Source organism: Vanacampus margaritifer, chromosome 19 (assembly GCF_051991255.1).
Source record: "Vanacampus margaritifer isolate UIUO_Vmar chromosome 19, RoL_Vmar_1.0, whole genome shotgun sequence".
Lineage (NCBI taxonomy): Eukaryota > Metazoa > Chordata > Actinopteri > Syngnathiformes > Syngnathidae > Vanacampus > Vanacampus margaritifer.
In genome coordinates, this window is record NC_135450.1 from 17,126,655 (window position 1) to 17,152,414 (window position 25,760).

The 25,760-nt window shown below is 40.6% G+C and overlaps 1 protein-coding gene across 3 annotated transcripts in view; it reads right to left on the reverse strand.

Annotated features, from left to right (window-relative positions):
• Positions 1–339: 339 nt before the first annotated feature.
• Positions 340–25,760, reverse strand: part of LOC144039189 (uncharacterized) — a 38,076-nt gene continuing 12,655 nt past the window's right edge. For 2 of the 3 annotated variants that reach the window (XM_077552235.1, XM_077552234.1), the window contains 3 exons: positions 4,196–4,437; positions 1,543–2,060; positions 340–1,305 (listed from right to left, as the gene is read on the reverse strand). In XM_077552235.1, the coding sequence (XP_077408361.1) occupies positions 1,173–1,305; positions 1,543–2,054 (645 nt within the window). In that variant the 5' untranslated portion in view covers positions 2,055–2,060; positions 4,196–4,437 and the 3' untranslated portion in view covers positions 340–1,172. Of the gene's footprint in view, positions 1,306–1,542; positions 2,061–4,195; positions 4,438–11,176; positions 11,232–25,760 lie in introns of those variants that run through there. The other variant, XM_077552236.1, reaches the window with a different exon arrangement.

The window sequence follows — 25,760 nt, forward strand, 5'->3', positions numbered from 1 at the left end:
TCTCTCTCTCTCTCTTGCTCACAAGGCAGCTTGGAAATAAATGCTTGTTGCTGTTTAAAAAAAATCTTATCATATATATATATATATATATATTTATTTTTTTTTTTATTGATTTTAGTTTCATTATGTTTATAGTATTTATTTACACATTTTTTTAAATATATTTTTTTATCTTGTTTTTTTATTAATTTTAATTTTGAGTAATTTATGTATGTACAGTATATATTTTGGTTATTTTCATTTCAATTTTTATTAATTGTATTACATTTAAAAAATATTTATAATTTTTCTTTTCACTTTTATAAAAGAAAATTGAGGTTTGGTAGTTTTGGTCCAACTTCCACTTTTATTGACACTGGCAGGGAGGTAAGAGGCCGTTTGGGGGGCCACGTGGAGAAGAATACAAAATATTAAACATACAAGATTAATAAACATTATGCTTTGAGATACAAGTTTAATTTTTTTCTGTGGCCGTACTCATAAAGCAAAACACTAGTATCGCAAATCATATATTTCCCCATCCATATAAATAGAAATGCTGTTAATCCTTGCCAACATGGAGTTTCACGCACTGCGACGACGACGAGGCACTCTAAAGTGGCCATGCCAGCGCAAAGCTCCAGTCCACAGACTGGCGATCACGTGGGAGATTTTCTGAATGTTGGCCGAAACGGCAAAAAAAAAAAAGGTTTCACACTCTATAGCATTTCCACAAATTTGCAAATTTTTAGCAATGATCTCCAAACATGCTTAACGTATTTAGAAACACATTTCTGAATGGACTTTATGGGGTCTTCAAACGTTCACGAGTGTATTTTCACATTTGCCGGTACAGACAACCCGAATGATCCTTCGAAAAGCGAAGCCAAGCGAAAGTCGGTGTGTGGTTCCCGATGGCCTCTTAAGTGACCGAGTTTGTCCTGGCATCGGTCGCAAGCAAGCAAGCAGATGGCCAAACTTCGCCTTCCTCTGGAGGAGACAAACTGCGTCATTACGTCTGAAGGCCGACTCATAAACACCCGAACGCTCCCATATGCGTCCTCCCCTAATTGCTGCAGTAACGTATGGATGGAAAATATTGCACAGGCCTGCCGTTATGCTCTCCGGAATCGTGTCGCATTTTGAGGCGGCAAAGCCAGGGTCGGGATTCGTTGCCCGCGGAGGATCGGGTCTTAAGCGTGGATTGTGTCTCTCAGCTGTTTGCTGAAGGCGGCGTGAAGGGCCTGCGTGGCGCTCTCCAGTCGGCCGGCGATGTCCGACGCCGCTCGCAGCATGTCCTCAAAGGCCGCAGACTCCTCTCGGATTCTGCCCGGGAAAGACGGGCGGACAGGAGTTATTGGAGGAAGGGAATGATGGATTGTTGACAACTAATAACAACGCAATCGCTCACCGTTCCAAAGTCGGTCAAAGGCCAAAATCTAGATCTTGGTCTGTACGCGTGATCTATTAATTTTCTCAGTCGTAACACGTGTTATTCTGCAGTAGCTGCGCTTTTGTCTATTTTATTTTCACCGCGACTTGAAGCCGACTTTGCATTCTTACTTCTGCATCCCCGCGAGCGTGTCCAGGACTTCCCCTTGAAGCTGCTTCTCCAGGTCTTCCTCGGCCTTCCCCGCCACCTCCCGGCAGCTCTCGTGCTCCTCCCGGACGCCGGCGAGATTGGCCCGGATCACGTCCTCGTAGCTCTGCTCCTCCAACTCGGCCCCGACGTACTGCGCCAGGTTCTCCAGCACCGCCTTGTTGGCGTGCTGGATGGCCTGCAGGTAGGCCACCTCCTCCTCGCGAGCCTTCAGAGCGCGAGCCGAAAGGCCCCGGGTGCTGAAGCGGACCGAGCATGTTTCCTGTAGGGCCGGCGAGGGCGAAGGTGGGGGCGGGGCAGAGGCGGGGTCGCTTCTCGCCTCAGCGGGCTCGTCGGCGGGGGGGTGCGAGGGCGCGTCGGTGGCTGTTACGGAGGGGTACATGTCAAAGCCTGAGCCGTAATCGCCATCCCCGCTTTGGCTTCTGGCTGGGGTTGCCATGGAAACCAAGGCCAGCAGAACGCCCGTCCACCACATGGTAACCTGCAATGAAGAAGATGTTAGTGACTGTGAATAACTTGGATGAGTTTCTTTGACTGCCAGACGTTTTCAGAAAAGGGATGCCGTGGGTGCCAGCCGATTTTAAGCATTTTGTCTGATCTTTCAAGGTCCATAGAAAATTATGTGTTTGGACTATGGAAACACACTTACTGCCAAAACAAGATTGGACTCTCATCTTCCATCAGAAAAAAAAAGTTAGTTTCTACCTTATTCCGTTTTTGAGTAATCAACAATAGAAAATGGTTAGTTTCACCTGTTTTGGGAAAAAACGTCTTTTAACGTCTTTGGCACTCCTCCATAGGATTTTACGAAACGTTATTTAACGTTTTTGGCAGTCAAAGAGTTAATTACACATACATGTTCCGTTGTTTAGAAAACAAATGATGAATTTTTAAAAATACTTCTGTATTCAAAATTGTTTAAAAAAACAAAGATAAAACAGTGCAGTGCATTTTCAGTGTAGTACCATATGCTGCCACAACAGGCAACAGTTTATTGCTCCATGTGTGCTAAATTAGTAGTTTGTTTCTTAGGTTTATAATTACCAGAACACATATGCTAATTTCTGATAGCCTAGCGATGGCGTTTCATCGTTAGCGTTAAGCTAGCCTCGGTTGACCATTTTGGTGCTTAAATATACCAAGTTTCGTTTATGTGTCAGTTTTACGGTAAAATTTAACCGTGAGTGGCAAATAAAAAGCACGCAAGTACGTTGAAGAAGTGATTAAGCGTTTTTTTTTCCCTCAACTTTATTCATTCCAAATTAGGCAATTGCAAACAGATTCACATTTGTAATGCCGACCAGAGTCAATTAATAAAATGAAAATAAAAAAGATCAATATTGACAGTTGTTGGCAGCTCGATCAAAGCAGAGAGAAGTTTTGGAACTCCTGTCCTACGGGGCACATTGAGGGACACAAATAGTCTCCTAAGCCTACTAGAAGACAAAGTGTCCATGTTTTTATGTGCTCCTTTTGCCACTGCATCCTGTCAAAAGCATTCAAGCCGGCGGTTTGGGTCGCAACGGAGCAGATGCCGAGCGGTGTCACGCAAGGCTCGTAAAACTCCACAGCGGCGCTCGCGCTACTTTTGGAGAACAAGCACGGGTTCCGTTGGCTTTTCAAAAATGTCGACAATACAACGGGACGGCAGGTCGGGATGCGTTTTCGCCACCGACGGCGCTGCCACGTGTCGGCGTTGGACATCTGGAAGTGCGTGAAAACAAGAAGCGGGCCTCTGAGCCGAGGCGGCGCCGCCTGAGCGCTTCTCCGCAGCAGAGGCAGAGTTGGAACCTTCCCAGGTCCAAGTTTGACCGCGTCGCTCATTGTTTTTGATGAGCGTATCCTGGACTATCCAAAGTGAAACCTCCCCCAGCAACGCCGGCCTGTGAGGCCGCACGTGTCGCGCACGCCAAAATCCGCCACATCGAATGAGTTTCTTCACTGACGTGTCATTCGCTGCAAACGGCTGCACAAATTTGCATGTCATCATTCTTTTGTTCATGTCATTTTATCTATTCTATTTTGAAATGTACTTTAGTTTTCTTTTTTTTCTTTTTTTATTGTTTATTTAGTCAGCTTCTTGTTTGAAAAGGATGACCTCATCTGGATGGTTTGATAAAAAAAAAAATATATATTTGTTTAGGTTATTTATATTATTTGAAGGTATTTTTAATGTACAGTATTTAATTCATATTTTTTTTTTAATTTCATGAGCTTCTCACGCTTCTTGGATAGGATGTTGTGTTGTCTCGGATTCAAACAGCAATTTCATCCACTAGCTTAATGCTAACAAGCAATGTGAAGCGTTGCTGACCCTGTGGCTAAAGGATGTTAGCATAGCTGTTTCATAATGCTAAACCTTCAAACAACTCCTTTAACACACGTTCAGCCTACTCTGTGGGAATAACAATTATTCCTGAAGATTTGTTGGGGATCTTTTCTGCCTCTCAGTCTTCCTATATTACACTGCGTCTGTCTCAGTGGAGCTCAGTGCTGCCCGCAAAGTTGTGGCACAATGTGGTACTACACAGATATATACAGTTAAAAAAAAAATCTCTTCTAGCATTCAACTGTAGGATTGGCTTACATTCAAACTACGTGGAAAAAAAAACTTACCAATCTCTTTTTTTTTCCCTTCTTGTTTTTTTACTTTCAATATTCCAGCCGTGGCAAAAGATGAAGGAGGTCGACGGGGAAAAGGTTTCCCTCGATGTTTGTGAGAAAGCGATGCGGCCTCACGCGCTCGCAATTAGCTGCCGACCGGAGAGCGAGCTGCCGTGCGCTGCCGGATGAGCGATGGCGGGACGGCGGGACGGAGGAGAGCGGTGGGAGTGAAGGATTTCTTGCGTCGCTGTCAGCTGAAAGAGGGAAGGAGAGAAAAGGGAAGGGAAGGGAAGGAGAGGAAAGGGGGGACTAATCGAATTCACATGTGTCTACTGGGGGAAAATGTCTTTTTATGACCAGGGGGCATATTCACGTCCCACTATACCAAAAGAAGTCAGGTTATGCACAAATTGTTCATGTTAAGTTAGTTACGTTGTTTGTTAGTTACATCCGGTTAGTTAGTTTTCTGGTGGTCAGTTCTGTGAAGTTAGTTAGCCTAACGTTGTTTGTTAAATCATATTTGAGTTACAGTATTAGTTACCTTTAAATAAGTTAGTCAGTTACATTAAGTAAATTAGTCATGTTAACTCAACTCGACATTAACTCATTCACTGCCATTGACGGCTATAGACGTCAAAAATTCATTTGAACTCTTTCTATTAGTTTCGCTTTTTTTTTTTTTCACCCTTTTGTTAACAAGAGTACGAAAACCTAGAAAAAATGTTTATTGTACATTTAAAACAGATATAAAATTTGTGATTTATCTTGGAGTCAACTAGTGAAGTCATGTGATTAATTACAATTAAAAAAAATGTAAATCGCCCGATGCCCCTAATTAAAAAAAAAAGAAAAGATTATTAAAAATTAGGGGCGTCAGACGATAACATTTTTTTAATTTAATAGTTAACTCACGGATTAATCACAAATTTTATATCTGTTCTAAATGTACAAAAAAATATATCTAGGTTGTCACACTCTTGTTAACAAAATAGAAATAGTTAATTTTTGACGTCAACGGCAGTGAATGAGTTAAGTAATAAAAAATAAAACAACTTAAGTAGGTTAGTTTCATGAAGTATGTTGGTTGCATTTTAGTCATTTACCTTGAGAAATTTATGTTCTGAGTTACATCAAGTGACTTAGTTACGTTAAATTAGCTGTGTTGTTAGTTACACTGAATAAGTTAGCTATGTAGTCAGTTACATTAAATAACGCTGTCAGTTACCTTGTTAGTTATATCTGTTACCTTAAGTTAGGTAACATGATAGTCAGTTAAGAGATTTATAGCAGCTAAATTGTCAGTAAGTTCCATTAAGTAAAATAGTTATGTTGTTTGTTGCGTTACATCAGTTACATTGTAAGTTAGTTACCTTAAATTAGTTAGTTGTTACATGACATAAGTTAGCCGTGTTACGCTAGCTACGTTGTAAGTTTCCTTTAAATATTTGACTTACGTCCAAATACGCTAGTTACGTTATCAGTTAGTGACTTTAAGTAGGTTAGCTAAGTTAATCAAAATAAGTGAGTTAGTCGGGTTATGTTAGTTATGTTGTCTGTAAGTTATGATAAAGTGAGTTAGATACGTTGTAAGTTAGTTGCATTAAAGGAGTTACATTGTTAGTCAATTATGCTCAGTTACCTTATGTGAGTTAGGTCACGTGTTTATTAATGTTACGTGATGACATTTCTTGAGGTAAAAAGTTTAAAAAAAAAAATCCAGTAGCTATCCAAATTTGCGTAAGCTTTGCACAAAAACGTTGCAACGCACTCACAGATTGGCTTTGCAAACATAATCTCAGCGTGCGTGTAAGAGGAAAAGCCAATCCACTGAAGTAAAAGCCATATCCATGTTTTTCATTTAGTGGTGGAAAAGTCCCAGCTCTCATGTGGCGACGCGTTACAATAAATGCCAGCGGATAAATTTATGCTCAAGCACAAATCCTTTGCGAAGCTCCAAATGATTGCGCCGCCGCACATGTGGTCGGGCCTCTCATTTGTGTGGGCCGCAAGCGAGTGACAAAATGTCAGCAACAAAAAAAATGGTGTGCGCTGGCGGCAAATACTTCATTACTGCACTAAGTTGATTTTTCTGGCAGATGTTGTTTCTGAGCTTGAATCTGTACTTGAGTGTCAGTCCTTATTGTGGCAAATCTTTTGGAAGTTCTTATTTGAACAAATGTTATTTTCATGCGCCTCAGAAGGTCGCAGGGTCAAAACCCCGCAGTCTAGCATGTAGCGTGTCCGTGAAGGCACCATCTGGGATTCATTTGTCACTGTCGGCGTAGGCTCGAGCATGACTCGCGGCGTAGCGCTAAGCGCTTGGAGGAATATTGCAGGTCACCAAAAATACGTTTTGCAAACATGCACTTTCACTTTCTCATTGTGTTGATTGTAAATATAAAAAAAATCAAAATTTTTTTTTTATCCAGGGATGTGATTTGACCAAAGTGAAATTATCTGAAAATTTAGCCGGGGGTCTCGGGGCCGCTGGCACCCAGCTAGGTCCCAGCAAAGCCCCCCGGAGCTCATGGGTTTTCCGTGTTTTTAAGTACTTTCAATGCACTCACATGACAAAGAAATAGACAAAACAACAGCATAAATTTTCAATGTATATTGAACTATCCCATATAAAATGGCAGTTTTAGTCAACTCAAAATCAGTCACATTGGACTGCCTTTGCTTTTAAAAACTATCACTGAGAATATCATCATATCTAACTAATGTGATTACTAAGTTAACACATAAATAATGTTGAAGAGTTCAAATTTCATGAACAAATAATTGTATCATGACCAAATAAAAAAGTAATTCATATTAGAGCATACCACAAATGTCTTTGTTATAGCAGAAGATGTTATCTGTCGGAGTCATGTGCATACACAATGAACTACTAGAAAAAAAAGAAAAAGAAAAAAAAAATTTTGGGAGGGGAGATAAAAAAAGCGGAATTCCGCGAATTAGCGGAAAAATCACATCCCTGTTTATCAGAAAATGAAAACGTAGTTTTCTCCACAATCCTGCTCAAATTCAAAATTGTTCATCTTTCATAACTTTCATTTTCACAGCCTTTAAGTGGTAAATGTAAAAACTACAAAATAGATTTATATTTGTTGACAAGTGACAAATTTGAGATTTTTGTCAGACATTCTAGAAGTCTGGTCTAATTCCGTCTTTGACCATTTAACTTTCAATGTCTATTTTTCCCTCCCAAATTCTGATGTTGTTTTCATTCCAATATGTAGCTAAAGAAATCAAGACTTTTCTAAAGTCCAACTTGGTGACCCACAGAAATGTTATCTAAACATATCCCCTTCACAGCATTTTTCAAATGACCGGGCAGCCCCCCCCGAGGGCCCCCGCTGGCCGATGCCCAAGGACGGAAAGCTTCACAAGCGCAGTGTGCTGGCCGAGACTGATAACGTCGGCTAATCCACTTGGGGAGCCCGACGCAGTCTGAATGCTTGAAGACAAGCGCTCGCGATATTTTGGGATGGAGTTCACTTCAAAAAAGAAACAAATCCAAACGGAAGCGCCCCAATATTGCGCAGCAAGATCGATTTTATGATTTTTTGACAGTCTACAGGCAGAAACTATGATTGTTAGTATTATTTGATTCTGTTTTGTATGTGCCGCTGATCCGTGTGTCCAAGTAGCAGTTGCTATACGTATTTACCGTACTAATTTTCGTTAGCACAGTTTGGTGTTTAAATATACAATTTATCATTTGTTGTATGTGTTGCTGCTCCATGCATGTTAAACTAGCAATTGTTCGAATGATTGTATTGTAAATCCCTCCGTGTTGAGCCGTACCAGCTAGCTAGCGCTAAGCTAACCTGGGAAGCTTCCTCTCACCCAACATCAGTTTAATAGAACAAACTAGAGTGACAAAAACTACGCTTGAGTAAAAACAATCAACAAGTGTGTCCTAGTTTGTTGCGAAGCATAGAAATACATTTTATATGTTTAAATCATGCATGTTTTGGCAGACCCGACGTGTCCACGGGTGTCAGCGGTGTTGTGTGCAAGCGTTGCCCCATAAATGGCGGAGAATCTCAGCATTGTCACCTGTTGCTATTTTGTCTTTTCTTTTTGCAGACAAATGATATTTTTCGGCGCCTCAGGCGAGCAGCCCATTTGTCACGCGCTTAATGATTCCGTGGCCGAGACCCTCGCCAAGACGGCGTTACTGCTGTGCACCGGCAAATGAGATACAACACCGTGAAAACAAATCTTAATGTCCTTTTTAATCTATTTTTCGTGGTAGCAATATTTTAATAATGTAGAAATGCCGCATCACTAATGAGAACCAAACACTCCGCTTGAGGCCACGTTTTGATTATCACGGATATATTTCCCTTTTGTTTGCTCATCTTTCTTTCAAAAGTCGGGCAACTTGACCGTTGTGACGCTTGCATTGACATCTGTCATCATTGATCACGTCGGGGTCACCAATTGTGAAGATGCGGCAAATGACGAGAATAAAGATCTCATTTACTCTCCACGCAAAAACGGATTGTTTCCAAGAAAGCAAGAAGCTTCTGTCCTAAGCGGGAAATACAAAAAAGAAAAAAAACTTTGCATAACTTTCTACACGTTTTCCCCATTAATATTTGCCTCACCGGCATTATTTTCGTCCTACTTCTGCATTCATAGAAAATATGACAAGCGAGAACGTAATAAATGAAGGCGCTTACATCTCCCCGACGTCGGGCCGTTTGGAACGCGACGAGCGCATATCGACGTTGGCGTAAAAGGAGGCAATATAAATAATGCATTTGATCTGAAATGAAATTGGATTCCCGGCCGTGGGAAACAATATGAGCTGCTTGTTGAGAGAGCAACGCGCCATCTGATTAGTGCCGCAGCACTTGAAGAAACGCTCAGCACGACAAAGTGCATTTTAATTACGGCCAGGCCAGCGTTTGTTTGTCTTGACTGTACGTTCATATTCCACAAAATTTATTTGACTTGTGCAAACCTCTTCGTAAAAACATTTGTTGGGGATTTTCTAAACGTTTTTTTTTTTTTTTTTTTTTACTCATCGTAAGCATTGGCTCCCAGCATTGGAGCACATGCAGAAAATCAAGCAAACATTCGCAGGGGTGTCCACAGTACAGCCTGGGGGCCATTTGCGGTCCTCCATCCATTTTTAGCGGCCCCCGGCATATACTAATACTAATAATTTGGATTTAGGGAGCTTTTCTAGATATGCTAGGAAACTATTTACAACTAAAATAGTAACAAAATACTTCATATAATACCTCAAAATCGCTATTTTGTCATTAAAGCCTTTTCTCCATCTTGTTTTAGTTGTTTTATAGCTTGAGGTGTCAAAATATTAGCACCAAAGTCACTATTCTGCTTGACATATTTTTTTTCTTTAAAAAACTTTGTTGTCTCTGCTTTTTAGTCAAAAAACGGTGTTTTTGCTGAAACCAAGCCATATTTTAGAGTGAGCTGATAATGGCGGTATTTTGGAAGGTGGTTTAGGTCGGGAAAGTCCCAGGTAGGAAAGTCCCCTTTTTGCTGCTGCTTCAACATATTTCTACAGCCGCGATCGCTGAACTGACCTCAAGCAATTTGGCCAACGACGGCAATAAGACTTCAGGCGCACTAAAAACGACTTCCGCAAGGCTGCTGATCGCCGTTCAACCCATAGATACATACTGGCCTTTTGAATGGTGGGGTGGGGGGTGGGGCATCAAGCTCAGGCTCCACTGCCTTAAAGAGCAAAAATAACGTAGCAGGAACAGAAAGTCAATTTACGGGCCTTTTTTCACCACAGTGCCATCTGCTGGATCTGGCGGGGCACTGCATCAATTGCCCCAATACAAAATCGCCACTGGATTGTTGCTCAGTCATGTTGCATTGATATCAATTAAATAAGATCAGCCAATCCAAACATTGTTTTTTTTTTTATGATCACATTTTATTTATTGATGTTTATTTGGGGGTTAAAATATTACAGTAGTTAAATGATGGATAAATACTGGTGGATGGATAGACATGATGACAGCTTGAGGGATAGATGGATGGATACTTGGACAGTTAGCAGGATAGCTAGCTAGCAAAAAAAATAAATAAGAGATAATTAGCTAGCTTGGTAGCTAAGACTAAATAGATAACTCAAATTAGACAGAAAGAGCTATCTCTTATCTAATTTTTTCTAGTTAGCTAAAATTAGCTAGCGATAGCTAGCTAGCTAACGAAAATTAGATAGAACTAGCTAGCTAGATGGCTAAAAATAGATTGCAAATTAAATAGATAGTGAAAATTAGAGACAGGTGGGCGGACGGACGGACAGAAAGACAGACAGAACGACAAAAATAAATAAAGAAAGAAAGAAAGAAAATTTTGAATTGGGGCCTAGTTTTCCCTCAATTGCTCATTTGTGACATGACGTGCATGTCGTCCAACTTAACAGGCTGTCTGGCCTGCTTGAGAGAATTCAAAACTATAAGAGAAAAGTGGTTGTCTAGTTGGATTTGACACTCCTGCTTTTTGTGTTGAGTAAGAATAATTGTGTGCTCTTTTGCACGTTTGGGACATTTTTGCGGTGGCGGCGAACAAAACATTTGCAAAGGAATGACGGAATAAAGTAGGTCAGCTTGGCAACTTTTGGACAAGCCCCGTCAAAACGTATACCCTCGACACGCTGCTTCGCCACTGTGTGTTTTTTCAACAAGACATATTGAGCATGTTTTTTTTTTTTTTTTGTTCACAATTTAAAACCGTTCCCGGGCGGCTTCATAACTCATCTGTGACAGATTTTCGTCAAAATACCCCAAGGATCGACTATTACGGCACATTTCCCGTCCCTGTCTCATGCAAGTCAGCAACTGTTCACCTCACCCCGTTTTCTATCGGGGCCGACGGGGAGTTGGGCTTTTGTTACCATGACGACCAGAGGCGAACCCGAACGACTTGCGCCCACAGTGGCTTCTATTTGCACAGAAATTAGTAAAAACCGTCCAAAAAAAAAAAAAAGCTCACCAGATACTGGATTTTCTCCTCTTTTACTGCCGCTTCTCCTCATTTCTTCCCCTCCTACTTACTGCTTGAGTGTTTGTCTGTTATGCTGCTTCTCAAAAGGTGCAAATGTTTGCTAACGCTAACCTGCTTATCCAACAAAATTCAACACAGCTTACCTAACATGATGTGGATGCGAATTGTGAGTGTAAGTCTGGCAGCCAGAATTTGGTTGTCTCTTGAAAGTGGTTTTTGGATCTTCATTCAACCTAGGTCATGAGATGGGCGGAGTTATTATGCAAATAACTGGGATTGCACTCCAGAGACTATTTGATAACAAGCTATGCAAAACAGTCATCTTCCCACGAAATGTCCCTTTGGAAGGGGAATGTCACGGAAGTCACACTTCGATGTCAGCTCGCGCGTTGGACCCAACCACTGACACGTGCGCAATGTGCCGTTTAAATTTAGACACCTGGGCGGCGTGTCACCCTGACCGGAGCCGTGTCATCAGCTGCTTTTGCAACACGAGAGGAACAACGCGGCGTCGTCGTTGGGAGTCGAGCCCTTGACACCGGCAACACGGGCGAGGAGGACGTGCTGTGCGACTGTCAGCGCCGGATGAGGTCAAGATCTTTTCTCCAACATGACATTTTCGAAAAGGAGATTAAGCAAGAAAATCTTGCCAACAAGCTAAATAGTCGAGTGCAGTGCTGCAAAGAAAACAAATGCCTTATGTCAATTTAATATATATATATATATATATATATATATATACATATATATTAGGGGTGTCAGGCGATTAAAATTTGTAATCGTAGTTAATCACATGACTTCAATAGTTAACTCACGATTAATTGCAACATTGCTATCTGTTCTAAATGTACAATAAAATGTAAAAAAAAAAAATTAACCAAAGTTTTAATACTCTTAACTCTTTGACTGCCAAAACCGTTAAATAACGTTTAGTAAAATCCTATGGAGGAGTGCCAAAGACGTTAAAAGACGTTTGTTTCAAAACAGAGGTGAAACTAACCATTTTCTATTGTTGATTACTGAAAAACGGAATAAGGTAGAAACAAACTTTTTTTTTCTGATGAAAGATGAGAGTCCAATCTTTCATTTGGTAGTATGTGTGTTTCCATAGTCCAAACACATAATTTTCTGTGGACCTTGAAAGATCAGTCAAAATGCTTAAATCGGCTGGCACCCACGGCATCCCTTTTCTGAAAACGTCTGGCAGTCAAAGAGTTAACATAAAAGTGGGAAAAAAAATGTTAAACTAATAGAAAGATGGCTTTTAGTCATTGTTACAGTAATTCCATAATAATTCATTCCATTTAATTAAAAAGATGTGTGATATAGATTTGTGTTGAGGTCATTTTACTGCCACTAGATGGCATCATTGCATTTGTAAGACGTTGGTGACAGCTCAGTGCATTTTTCATTTTCATATTAAGAGCTATCTAATCTTTAACATGAAGTAACTTGTGAAATTCTGCATTTTTAATATTGGAATCTACAACTTGACCCCAGTCTCCACAAATACATGCATTATTATTATTACATTTATTACTGCAAAATTTCGACGTGGACGTTTTTTCCGTTGTCCTCTTGTGAACTGCCTTCAGGCGAGTGAAGATGAAAGTGACACGCGAGCACCCGCCGCCGCTGACCAAGTTCAAACTGATAGCGCTCGCGGGCACGCTGAGCCCTCAATATTGGTTGAGGCAGACAAAAGGAGGCGTGTTGAATGGACTAATATCCATGCTGATTTATCCGAGAAGGTGTCATTCTTTTCGAGCGAGCTCATTGAGACGCGAAGCCGTATCTGGAGGGAATTCTTTTGATACAAATCGGTGAAAATCTGCAATATTAAGACCAATGTTTTGAGATTCACTCCCTTGCAACTATCGATGCTATTCATTAGCCTGTCTATAGCATTTTGCGTTGATGTTAGCATTTAGCTAGCAAAGAGCCAAGTTTTTTATTTCATTGCATTTCAACTGCAAATGGCATTAAACAGTATCATTGTATACGTTGAAACTTCATTTAAAAAAAAACACACACATAAAATAGCGCGGGAACTGCAATTGGGTTCTGTAAAGCAACGTGTCGCACGGCAAGTTATCTGGAATGCAAAAAACAGGAGACATTCCAGACCCAGCATGTGAGCTCGGCGGCGTATTTACAGTAAGCGCGTCGCCTCCGTTGCTCCCTCGCGGCGGCCAATTAAATTTTTAGAGAAGGGTGCACCTTTTTCCCGGAGATATTATCCTAGCATATTAGCTCCCACTGTTGTAATGCAATGTGTGGAAATCCCATTAGCGAGGCAAACTGGCGAGAGGCCGCAAGACTGCCTGCTTCGCTCCGAGGCGGACTGACTTGATTTGCCGGCACAACAGCGCAAGGTAATAAACAAAAAAATTTATTCTGCTCAAGAAAAGGTGATTATTTACCCTTAGTTTGTGAAGTAAAAACGAAAAATACTTTGAGATACACCACTATACAAGAGCCAGTCTCACTTGTAAATAATTGTGTTGCACTCGCAACACCAAAACAGTTGGGTCACAAATAACCCAAATTGGGTCAAGAACAAACCCACCCAACTTTTTGAGTTACGCCAGCTTTGATGCACGTGGCGCCGAGTGAACGGATCTAAACCCTATTGAACATCTCCAGATGGAGATGGAACTGAAATATGCCACCTGGAGAAAGCACAATTCAACCTGAGACCACCGGAATTGAAAGCAACATCATTTCAAAATATAAAACCCCAATTTTTTTTTTAACTCTTTGACTGCCAAAAACGTTAAATAACGTTTCGTAAAATCCTATGGAGGAGTGCCAAAGACGTTAAAAGACGTTTGTTTCAAAACAGAGGTGAAACTAACCATTTTCTATTGTTGATTACTGAAAAACGGAATAAGGTAGAAACAAACTTTTTTTTTCTGATGAAAGATGAGAGTCCAATCTTTCATTTGGTAGTATGTGTGTTTCCATAGTCCAAACACAACATTTTCTGTGGACCTTGAAAGATCAGTCAAAAGATCAGTCAAAATGCTTAAATCGGCTGGCACCCACGGCATCCCTTTTCTGAAAACGTCTGGCAGTCAAAGAGTTTTTAAATAAGACACAAAAACAAAGGCTGAGTCTGAAAAGCCACAAAACAGGACCGGAAATAGAAATAACTCCGCCCACTTAGGGCTTCCGTTTGCTACGTTCCAAGAGAAGCCGTCCAGCTCCGGGCAGATCATGGCGGCAAGACGAGATGCTGGAAAAAGGACGAGCTGACTGCAAAAGTCAAGTCGAGCTGTTTCGAAGTCATGCATGACTTTTTCAAACTGCTGCCGCATAAGAAAAGGCTTCACTTGACTTTACTCTGCCAAAACGAATCATTTAGCAATCAATCAAAGAGATCAAAGACATTTTTGGCGTTATTAGTGTTAAATTCCTCCGCTGACCTTCCACTGCGCTTCAATTTGACACCTGACAACCTTGCAGGGCTGACCCGCCTGATCTTCGTGCCGCCTGATATTGACCGCAACTTTCCGCTTGGCTAAAGACGCAGCTGAGACCCTCACATCGCATTTCAATTCCGAGCCGTCCGCGTGGGAATCATCACGGAATGGCTCGACTCCGAGATCCATCTCCCACTGCTCTTGTATTTTTTTATTTTTTTTTTTTGGGGTGAGCCTTGATTGGATTTTGCACTCTCGCATGATGGCGGCCTTCAGTTTGTTTATCGTCCATCATGGCAGCGTGCGCATCCGTCATTTAATTGGCTGGCAAACTATTTCCAGGAAGGACGGCGTCAAGTGACAACATCTATTAAGAGTCAGAGACGACATCCTCCAGGAAGCATACAAACCGGATAATTAGGTTTGCCTGATTGTGTTCGCGTTCAAAATTAGTATTATTCAGTGGTTGCGCAAGTAAACAAGTGCAAATACTCTGTTGTCGATTTTTCAGTCTGTACTTAACTCGTTCACTGCCATAAATTCATTAAAAAAAAAAAAAAGGATTATTAAAAATTCGGGGTGTCAGGCGATCATTTTTTTTAAGCATAATTAATTAATCGCATGAATTCACTGCCATAAATTCATAAAAAAAAAAAAAAAAAGATTATTAAAAATTCGGGGTGTCAGGCGATCATTTTTTTTAAGCATAATTAATTAATCGCATGAATTCACTAGTTAACTCACGACTAATCAAAAATGTCGTATCTGTTTTAAATGTACAATATAAAAAAATCCTAGGTTTTCATACTCTTGTTAACAAAAGTGGAAAAAAAATGTTAAACTCATAGAAACAGTTCAAATGAATTTTTGACGTTCATAGCCATCAATGGCAGTGAATGAGTTTTATTATATGAGTTGAATCAATACTTTATACTTCCTTATCTCCTCAGATTGTGAGTACTTTTGCCAACTGTGTGGGGTATTCTTCATATTTGGGCTTTGATATTTATCACGAGTTGCATTTCCGGTGGCTGGAATCAATGTCAAAGTGATGCGATCCATAATCATCACGTCCGCAGGCTGACTCATTTCCTGCCGGTCGTCTGACGTAACGAGGTCTGGCTTCTCTTTCAGAGCGCTCCAGACGTCCGGAGTGGAGCCAAAAAAGCCTCGTCTGCTCTACAAGAACGCCCGGAGGCTTTTTCATTATTATTATTTTTTTACAAGACGGGCAGAAGGAAGGTGAAGGCGAAGGAGCATTGTCAAGTGATTATCACCCAGACGTGTATCGGCGACCCTCCTTGGAAATGGGATGGAACCCGTAGAATCGGGAGGGGTGAGGTTATCGGTGCACGTGACGGGGATCACATCAATCAAGCTCAGTCGCTCGGCTCATCTACTGGAAAGCACGTTGCAGCTGCCTTCGGGACCAACCGGAAGGCGGCCTTTTCAAGAAGCTCCAATCCGAGTCAAGTCAAGCCAAGCCAAGCCAATTCTCTTACTAGTACTTAGTACTTTGCTTAACTCTTTGACTGCCAGACGTTTTCAGAAAAGGGATGCCGTGGGTGCCAGCTGATTTAAGCATTTTTGACTGATCTTTCAAGGTCCACAGAAAATTATGTGTTTGGACTATGGAAACACACATACTACCAAATGAAAGATTGGACTCTCATCTTTCATCAGAAAAAAAAGTTTGTTTCTACCTTATTCCGTTTTTCAGTAATCAACAATAGAAAATGGTTAGTTTCACCTCTGTTTTGAAACAAACGTCTTTTAACATCTTTGGTACTCCATAGAATTTTACTAAACGTTATTTAACGTTTTTGGCAGTCAAAGAGTTAAGTAGAAGAACAGACTGTAACTGTTTCTGTAATTAGGATTTTAGCAACACGATAGTGTAGGTCAGAAATAGACTCGAGAGTGCTTGGACTTATCGTCTGCATCGAGCGAATGGTGTTGTTCCACAAGGCTCTATGCTCAGTCCTCAGATTTTTACATAATACTCGATATAAATGTCACAGTTGATTACTGTTACAGAAGAAAACTGGTCGCTTTCAGAAGGCTCACAAGTCAAAATTTTTTTTTTTTTTTTTTTTTGGTGTAGTTTACATGATTGTCAAAAAGGCAAGTGGTGTTCCACAAGGTTGGACACTAGGCCCACTGCATATAAATGCCAATTTGAGTAGGAAAGATAGATAAGAAAGAAGGCACTCGTGTACATTTGGTATTATTTATAAATATTTACTGTCATTACCATTTTGCTATTGCATAGGTTGAGGAGGCGTTCCAACTTGCGCACAGATTGGGGCTACCTCACTGAAACAGGAGCAGAACTTCAAGAACGGCCTGTTTGTATTCCCTGCAGTGAATTGTGAAACGACACAACTAGAAGCACGGTCAAGTGGTAGTTAGCACTTCTGCCACACGGTCATGAGATCTGGCTTTCAATATTTGCCAGACGATACTCGACCGCTGTCACGTCAAAACCCAAAAGCTAAGCAGAGCTCCAGCGTTGCGTCTTGACAGACAACAGATCTTGAGAGCCAGCAAATAAACCACACGACACGACGCTAATACCACGTTACAAAGTCATCGGCATAGCCACAAAAAAAAACAACAAAAAAAAAAAACGAATGAACTTCACAGACATGCCAACGTACAAAGAGAAAAGTGAAGTGAAGTAAAGTCAGACAGGAAACGCAAAACTCCCATGAGCTCACTCACTGCGTCTGTGCGCTCTAATGAAATATCCACACGGCTAATTCAGGCTAAATTAACTTTAGGGAGTCTGCTCCGTTTTGCCCTCTTCCTGTTGCAAGTATTTTCCAGACTCATTTTTAACAAAAACAATAGGGCGAAGACTCCAACGATATTTAATTAGAAGCCATGTATCATAATGTGGACATTTTGTCCCACCCTAGTCTGTAATATGCATCGTAATTGTCCCAGCTTTATATGACGGGTGATTTACTGCACGATAAATCCTGTCACATGAAAGGACATGCCGCTTTTAACTCACGCGCGACACGCCAGTTATTATGACACGGCAGCCTCCGCGGCGACTCGCCGTAAACACCCGGCTGACCGACGACCAATCGCCGCCGTCTCGTCCGCGTGCGTATTTCAAAGCGTGATCGATGTCTGGCGCGGCCCCGCTTATCACCTCGGTTTGGAATTACGACTGATAGAAATCATTCATCCCCTCCTGGAGCCATTTCTGCTCTTATACTTGCAGGCTTCAACTGGAAGGGGGAGATCCAAGACACTTTTTTTCTATGGCACATTTTATAAACAAGCGTTTCCAAAGTGCTGCGCATCGAGATCCGCACACTGTCATACACATCGAATCTAGAAAAGCCAACTAGAAAAATAAAAAACTGTCAATAAAATACTAAAACACAATAAGTAAAAAAAAAAAAAAAAAAAAAATTAAGATATTTAACTCTTTGACTGCCAAAAACGTTAAATAACGTTTAGTAAAATCCTATGGAGGAGTGCCAAAGACGTTAAAAGACGTTTGTTTCAAAACAGAGGTGAAACTAACCATTTTCTATTGTTGATTACTCAAAAACGGAATAAGGTAGAAACAAACTTTTTTTTCTGATGAAAGATGAGAGTCCAATCTTTCATTTGGTAGTATGTGTGTTTCCATAGTCCAAACACATAATTTTCTGTGGACCTTGAAAGATCAGTCAAAAGATCAGTCAAAATGCTTAAATCGGCTGGCACCCACGGCATCCCTTTTCTGAAAACGTCTGGCAGTCAAAGAGTTAAATAAACAAAATAAAAAAAAACTATAAAAAATATATATACATAAAATAAAATAAAAAATATTTATATAAAATATAACAAACACGAAAACACGAAGGACCAAACAATTCACGCTGAACTAAAAGCCAAAGAATGAAAGTGTGTCTTAAGACGAGACATAACATGAATGAATAAGGTATGACAGAATAAAGGTCTATAAGAGTGACTACACAAAATAAGAGGACCATAGCAACTGACCACATTATCGTCATACGGAACATAGTAACTGCATAAAACTTGGCAAGCTAAGAGAGATTAATACGGCTAAAGCCTCATCATCACATTATTGTTAAAAGGGACATAGCAACTGCATGGACATAATACATCTATAACACTAACCTACATCCGCATAACAACTGCATCGGCATAATAACCCAACATCATACCAAAATGACCCCATGACCCAAACCAAAACACAATCAGAACACAATTCTGCACAACTTGCCGAATTCCTAAAGATCAATTAATCAATTATTACGATTACTTGTCCCAAGTTTGAATCGTGTGGTTATTGAACATGTGACGGCTGACCACATTTAACCCTGTGATAAAAAAGCGACATCTAGATTTGATCGCTTCTCCTAACGGTTAACGCTACTAAAAGTAAATTCCCTGATGGAGCTATCGTCAAGGAGAATTCTCTTCTCGTTTGCCGTGAATGCTCATTTGTCCGCACGTGAGTCTCCGGCGAAGCAGCCGCTCGCCGTTATCGATCACTGCGGCCGAGCACCGTCATGTCCTCGGGATGTTGGTGTGACTTACGGGATGATCAAGTGTGCTGATGATCACATATATAACACGTGTGCTCAAACGGCGATCAATCTGCGCAAACCGCGGCGCAAGTCGTATATTTTGCAAAAGGCAGATGGAGGCAGAAGGACTCCTCCTCTCCTCGGAAGATTTGCAATCAATCGCCAATCGCACACGTATCGTTTGGTTGCACCTTCATCAAGGATGGTCGATGGGGGGGGGGGGGGGGGTGGTCGGTCTGTAGATGCCCCGTCAACATCAACCTTTGCACGCCACTGCGCCACCAAACGAAAAACGAGCAAACAGATCAACGCCAATAACGTCACCGGGGACGTGTCACAAGCGTCATACGGCTATTAATCGCGGCCGCGGCTTGACAAAGAGGGAAGTCATTTGTACTGGCAGACGCGCCTCTTCAGCACTATCGCACCCGGAGTCATTTCACAGCGCCGAGCACATATGACTTTGCCGGAGGGAGAAGAAATCGGGCAACTTGGACAAGATGCTGCTGTGGCGTCTGCCGTCTTTTTTCCAATCACTGCCGATGACCAAAGGGGGGGCAAAAGTACTGACATTCTCAAGTCAAGTGTTGTCAGGAAAAGAAATGTTTATATTTATTAGCAACACTGCAGAGGACAGGAGCAGCTGGTTAGGAATCTGAAAAGCCACCACCGGTAGAAATTATTAAAATGTTTTAAATTGTATTGTATTTTTTTAATATTTAATAAATATTTTAAATTAAATTTTTTACATTTCATTAATTATTTCCTTTTTCCTGCAAGATAAATATGTCTCCATACAGAAAAAAATAGCACAAATTTTTACAAATAAATTAAATCATAAATTCAAGGAGAAACTTAAATGCAAAATGTCAGCATTATTTATGTTTTTATATTTTTTGCAATATTTACTACATTTTAAAAAACATTCTTAATTGTATTTATTAATGACACATATTTATACATATGTAAATGTTTGAAATATTTAAATCAATTAATAAATATATATATATATTTTTTTTAAATAGTTCTAAAAATGTCTTAATTATTTTGTGATTTTCTAAAATTGCATTATAAATATAGTTAATATTTAGCAAAAAAAACACTTTCCAGCCTATTCTTATTTCTAAATGACTAAATGAAAATACAAAAAATGAATGAATTGTTTTTAAACTAAAGAGTCCAAAAGGTAAAAGGTCCTAATGGGAAGGCAGCGAAAACCTGCGGCTCAGAGCTAAACATGTGCAAACTATAAATCCATTTTAGCGGAAAAGCAGCCGGAATTTTCGTTATCCCGATGCAAGGTGGTAAAACATTTCAAACAAACTTCCAGCTCTCACATTTTGGAAAGTGGCTCCCAAAAAAAAAGGCCAATTTCAGGACATGTTTCAAATGCACCACAACATTCTGCAGCCCGTTTAAGCAACAAAAAAATTGTTCCGCCTCCGTTATCTTTGATAAGAACATTAGATCAATGACTTTCTGCTCGTAAAGAAGTAATAAGTGCAAATATCTATATTTGAAACATCCATTTCTCATCATGCCCATCCCAAACCCAAAGCAGAACCAGAAGCAAGCGAGCGAGCGAGCGGTACGTCAAGCGCGCTGCTTGTCAGACAAGATAAATGAACAACCTTGACTGGCTGACAGCAGCCGGTCATCATCTGTTACCGCGTGAAAGCTCATCTCTTTGCACGTCACATGAATTACTCCCCCGACGTTATTATGATTATTATTATAATTCACTGGGCGGCGTCCAGGGAACGGATCAGTTTGGCTCACGGGAGTAAATGATCCCGCACTCCAAAAAAGACTGTCATTGCCATATTGACCCACGATCAGCAACTTCAAAGTCTGTCTTTTGTTGTTTTCTAATTATACGCTAGCAACTTAGCATAAAGCTAGCGGACTTAAAGGCAAAGATATGTGGACGTAGCATCTTTAGCGTCTGATTTTTTGGCACATAACAAACTCCCCAATAGTTTTTTTATCCACCCACAGTGGTTGAAAAGTAAATAAGTTCATTAAATGACATGGATCAATAAATTGGCCTAACTGTTTATCATCAGACGCGAGTCGACTCGAAAGTTGCTTAATTTGTCATTTCCAATCACCGATTGCAAAGAATCAATGATTGTCTCCATCTTAGCGGAAATAAAACGGGGAGGTCTTCGTCAAGTTGCTATCGATTTACTGTCGCGTCGGAGTTTCTTCTTTTTCTCGCGCTCTCTTTCTCTCTTTCTGGCCGCACACTCAAAGGGGGAAAACTCCTCACTGAGTCATTCTGCTTGGCAGCAACAGAAATATATTACGAATGGAAATTACTTCAAGTGTTCTATTAATTGCATTTTGTTTTATGTTTTTTTTTTTATATTAAATTGAATAAACAATTGTCACATGTATGTACAGTAACTGTGTTAGGTTTGAAAATTAAATCCATTTAGACACCAGTGAGAAAGTGCTTCTCCAGTGTGATTTTGTTACCCAAAGCCATAAAACACTTTTTAAAGTGTCTTTATGGAAAGATAGAGTCATAAAACTCTCTTTACCATGTAGCATCTGGGTTTTTATGTTGATAAAAGTCTTCAAATTAAACATTAAATCAATCAAAATGGACGCCGGCCAATCACAGAAGAAACGTTTGGCACAGGAACGTAAACACAGGCTTGTAAAAATTGTAAAAAAACGTTTTCTGACTTTGAAATAGTCGAGCAAAACTTTTTTCAGCCATAAATAAATCAAGCCTTTTGATTGTTGTTGAGAAAATGTGAAGCCAAACGTGGCACGAGAATTTGACAAGCCGAGGAAACCTAACTCAATTCACTTTTCACTTTGTGCACCTCGTCACCTCACATTTGCATTGAAAGTCGGAAAAGCCTCCGAAAATCAACTTTGGCTGCCGATTAAGGAACCATCGTACATTCCGCAGCCCCTTTAGGCAGCAAATTATGTGAATAATGTTTCTACTCCTCATTTGGTAGCATTAGCATTAATAGTGGTCAGAAAATTGTCTTTTACAGTCAATTTCAATATCACTGGGCTGCAAAACTTTGTGTTTCTCATGACCTAGCAATAGCGTTAAAGGGGAAGTCAACTACAAACATTTTTGGACAATAATATGTTCTATGCAGCCCTGCTGGTCTAAATATAGTATTCTGGTTAATATTGCGTTAGTGGAATATGAGTTAAGCAGCAAAAATCCATCTCAGGAGGCGGCCATTTTGCCACTTGCTGTCAACTGAAGATGACATCACAGTTGCTCAGGTCCTAGGTAACAACCAATCACACCTCAGCTTCAAAAAACAGGTGACTCCTGATTGGTTGTTGCCTGAGCTATGAGCAACATTGATGACAGCGGGTGGCAAAATGGCCGCCCCCCTCAGATGGATAAAAAATGGCTGTATTTTGCTTCATAACTCATATTCCCAAAAATTGAAATTAATCAGAATATCTTTTTTTTAGATTAGTGAGGTCACATATAACATATAATTGTCAATATTTTTTGTAAGGTTGACTTCCACTTTAAAAGTAATAGGAACAACCTCCTCTCTTTGAATGCCTATTTTGAAATCGTAATGAATTCCGCAGCCTGTTTGGGCAGCCTGCTAACGTTTGTGTTCCTCATTACACCACATTAGTGTTAAAAGTAGTCAGCACAGCCTCCAAAAATGGGACTTTTAAGACTTTTTTCTATTACGCTATGCATTCCACGGCCCGTTTAGTCAGCAGATCGGGTAAACAACTGAACGTGCTCTTGACTTAAAAAAAAAATTAAAAAATAATGCATTCATAAATATCAAAATATGAATATATCAGCAGCTTAAGTAACGTTTTATAGCAGTTTTTTTTTTTAATTAAGATAATGTGATTTGCTTTGTAAGTATCAGAGCATATGCGGGCAGCAGCGCGTGTCGCGCCTCCCTTCCGTCCTCCCGCCAACCATCGGCGCTTTGCGAACCTGTTTGCGTGACAATCAATTTGAAGCAGCTGTCTCCGTGTTCCGGCACACTTGACGAATCAGAATAAGTGAACGCAGTCCAAGCCACGGGCTGACTGTCCCGCTCGCCAAACAAGACAAACGCCTCGGATTGATGACAGATGGAATAAAATTTGGTTGTCAATGTTTAGTTTTTAACCCTCTCACAACCACCAATAAAAGAATAAGACTGACATTTTCAGAGGTGGCAAATCCAGGTCCAGAAAGTAAAAACCCTGCCACAGTTTGGCTTTAAGCCCTGATGCTAGCTAGCTAGATAGCTAGCTGCCTAGCAGGTAAACGAGCACCATGGGAGCTAGCTAGCGAGCTAACATTAATACAAAAAAAGCCAAGTGGGTATCATGATATTAACGTGATGTAGACCAAAGTGTGACGACATTTGAGCGTCTTCTCCAGATGTTGGGAAACAAGCCAAAGCCTCCAAAAATCTGCTAGCCACTGTCGCTAATGAAGCCCCTCAACTCGTCAGTCACACTCTGTTGATGAGCAAAGCTCGTGGGATCATTCTAACAGTGCAAGTTGATTGAAAGAAAGAAAAAAAAAGAACTTTTCCCTCGGGATCTCATTATCAATTTCCATCCGTCATGGATGCTCGGCCGCATTTCACAGGCCGTCCGGCTGATGGCGTGTTAAGTGTGACCGCCGGGTTTCACGTCTGCCAAAAGAGGCGGCGAGCGGTCGCAGACGGTATTTGTCACGCAGTCCAAGGAAGGTTTGCTACTGTCCATGCATGATGATGTCATACATATTTGCAGGGATGGCGCTGAACTGGGGCTGTGTCGCTCAAATGAAAGCCCTCCAGAATGATTTTTTTCTCAGAAGTATTTTCTCAGCCGCCCTATGCATCGGTCAATTTAGCGCCAGGTGTTAAAAGGTTAAAAATGCTAAAACACGCATTCTTAACTTGAACGCTGAATGGACATTATGCAGATGCCACATGTGACATAACGCCCAATTTAGCAACTTATTTGGGATGAAAATATATCTTCAGTAGCCTATATAGGGAAATCCTTGATCACAAACACAGACGCGAAATGGACGATTTGGCCCAACGACGTCGGTCCTGCGGGCTGCCGCTCGTGCGCCGCCCGACGAGTTTATGATGGCGGCAGATGTTCCTTTGGAAGCACCAGCGAGTTGCATCGACCAAGAAAGAGCGGCTGAGCTGCCATCTGCTCGCCGCCTTTCCCTTTCAAAACAATCCGTATGCTAGTTTCCCCAAAAAAAAAAAGCGCCTAACTTGACCAAATGTTTGGAGCACAATTTCAAAATGTTCTCTTGAATGTTGGTTTTCCGGCAGTGGCGAGTGTGTCGCAATTATAGAAACAACTCGACAAATTGAAACATCTGCAGAAATTGCGTGGGAATGCTGAAAAACTGAATGCTAAGATTTGAATGCATGTACTTATGAAGTCAATTTGAAAGATCAATTACTAAAGTACTCAAATATGGTCCAAGCAGGGTTCGAACCCCGTGGTGGATGGCAATTGCTCTAACCAAAGCTGGCTGGAACATATTTTGTTCTGACCAACCAATCAGCATACAGAAAAATTCAAATTTGAAATCGGCTAAACAAAAAAATCTAACATGCACAAACAGAACCAAAATGCGAATATGAATGAAAAGGACAAAAAGATGAATAAAAACTATTGAATGATTGGATGAAATTCTGACCATGGCGGCGACTCATCTGCATACTAAAAGTTGATTTTTTCCTTTTGCTTTTTTTATTGGACTCATTGAAGTACAATGTGGAGTCTTACATCATCATGTTCCTCCGCAATTGAACACATCATTGCACGCGCATTGCAGACTTTCCACACCATTTGCTTTCATCCGCGCAAGAATGCAGATTGCACTTTTTTAACATTAACGCCGGCGAGTTGGAGTAGCGTCGCAATCATCAGTGTAAAGATCAATCCCGAAGTTGGAAAGGGAGAATGAAAGCCCCATTAACACTAATAACAGCGCTCACTTCCCCTGATGCCGCGTGCCGAAAAGCTACCTTTGATCTTAGACACGCTAATTGGCGTTTGATAGGCGCTCACTGCCGAAAAATAATAATGATTGTCTTTCATCATGAAGACGTATGTTTGTAGGATTTCGGTGTCTAAAAGTCAGCAATTACAATCAGTAGCATGCTTCCGGTTTCGAGGAGAAAAAAAGTCAGGAAAGTCAGAATAATACGTGGAAGAAAAAAATAACTGTTTTCGTCAAGAAAAAAAAGCAATATTACATAAATTTGCAATATTGCATGTGGAAAGAAGGATACAGTAATTTCATAATAATTCATAAAATTTTGTTAAAATTAAATTGATAATAATAATAATAATAAAAAAATAATAATAATTTAAAAAATAATAATAATGCCCTTTACATCGCAAGATTTCAAAGTAGAGAAGAAAACAGCGTGCATTTTTTTAGTTATAAAAAACATCTAAAAGGGGCGACCATAGATTCTGCTAAAAAGAAAGGTCTAATAAAAATAGTCCATAAATTGTGGTGCCCTCGGTGTGTCAGTGTTCTGTCAAAAAGAGTGTGATATAGATTTGTGATTAGGTCATTTTTCTGCCACTAGACGGCATAATTGC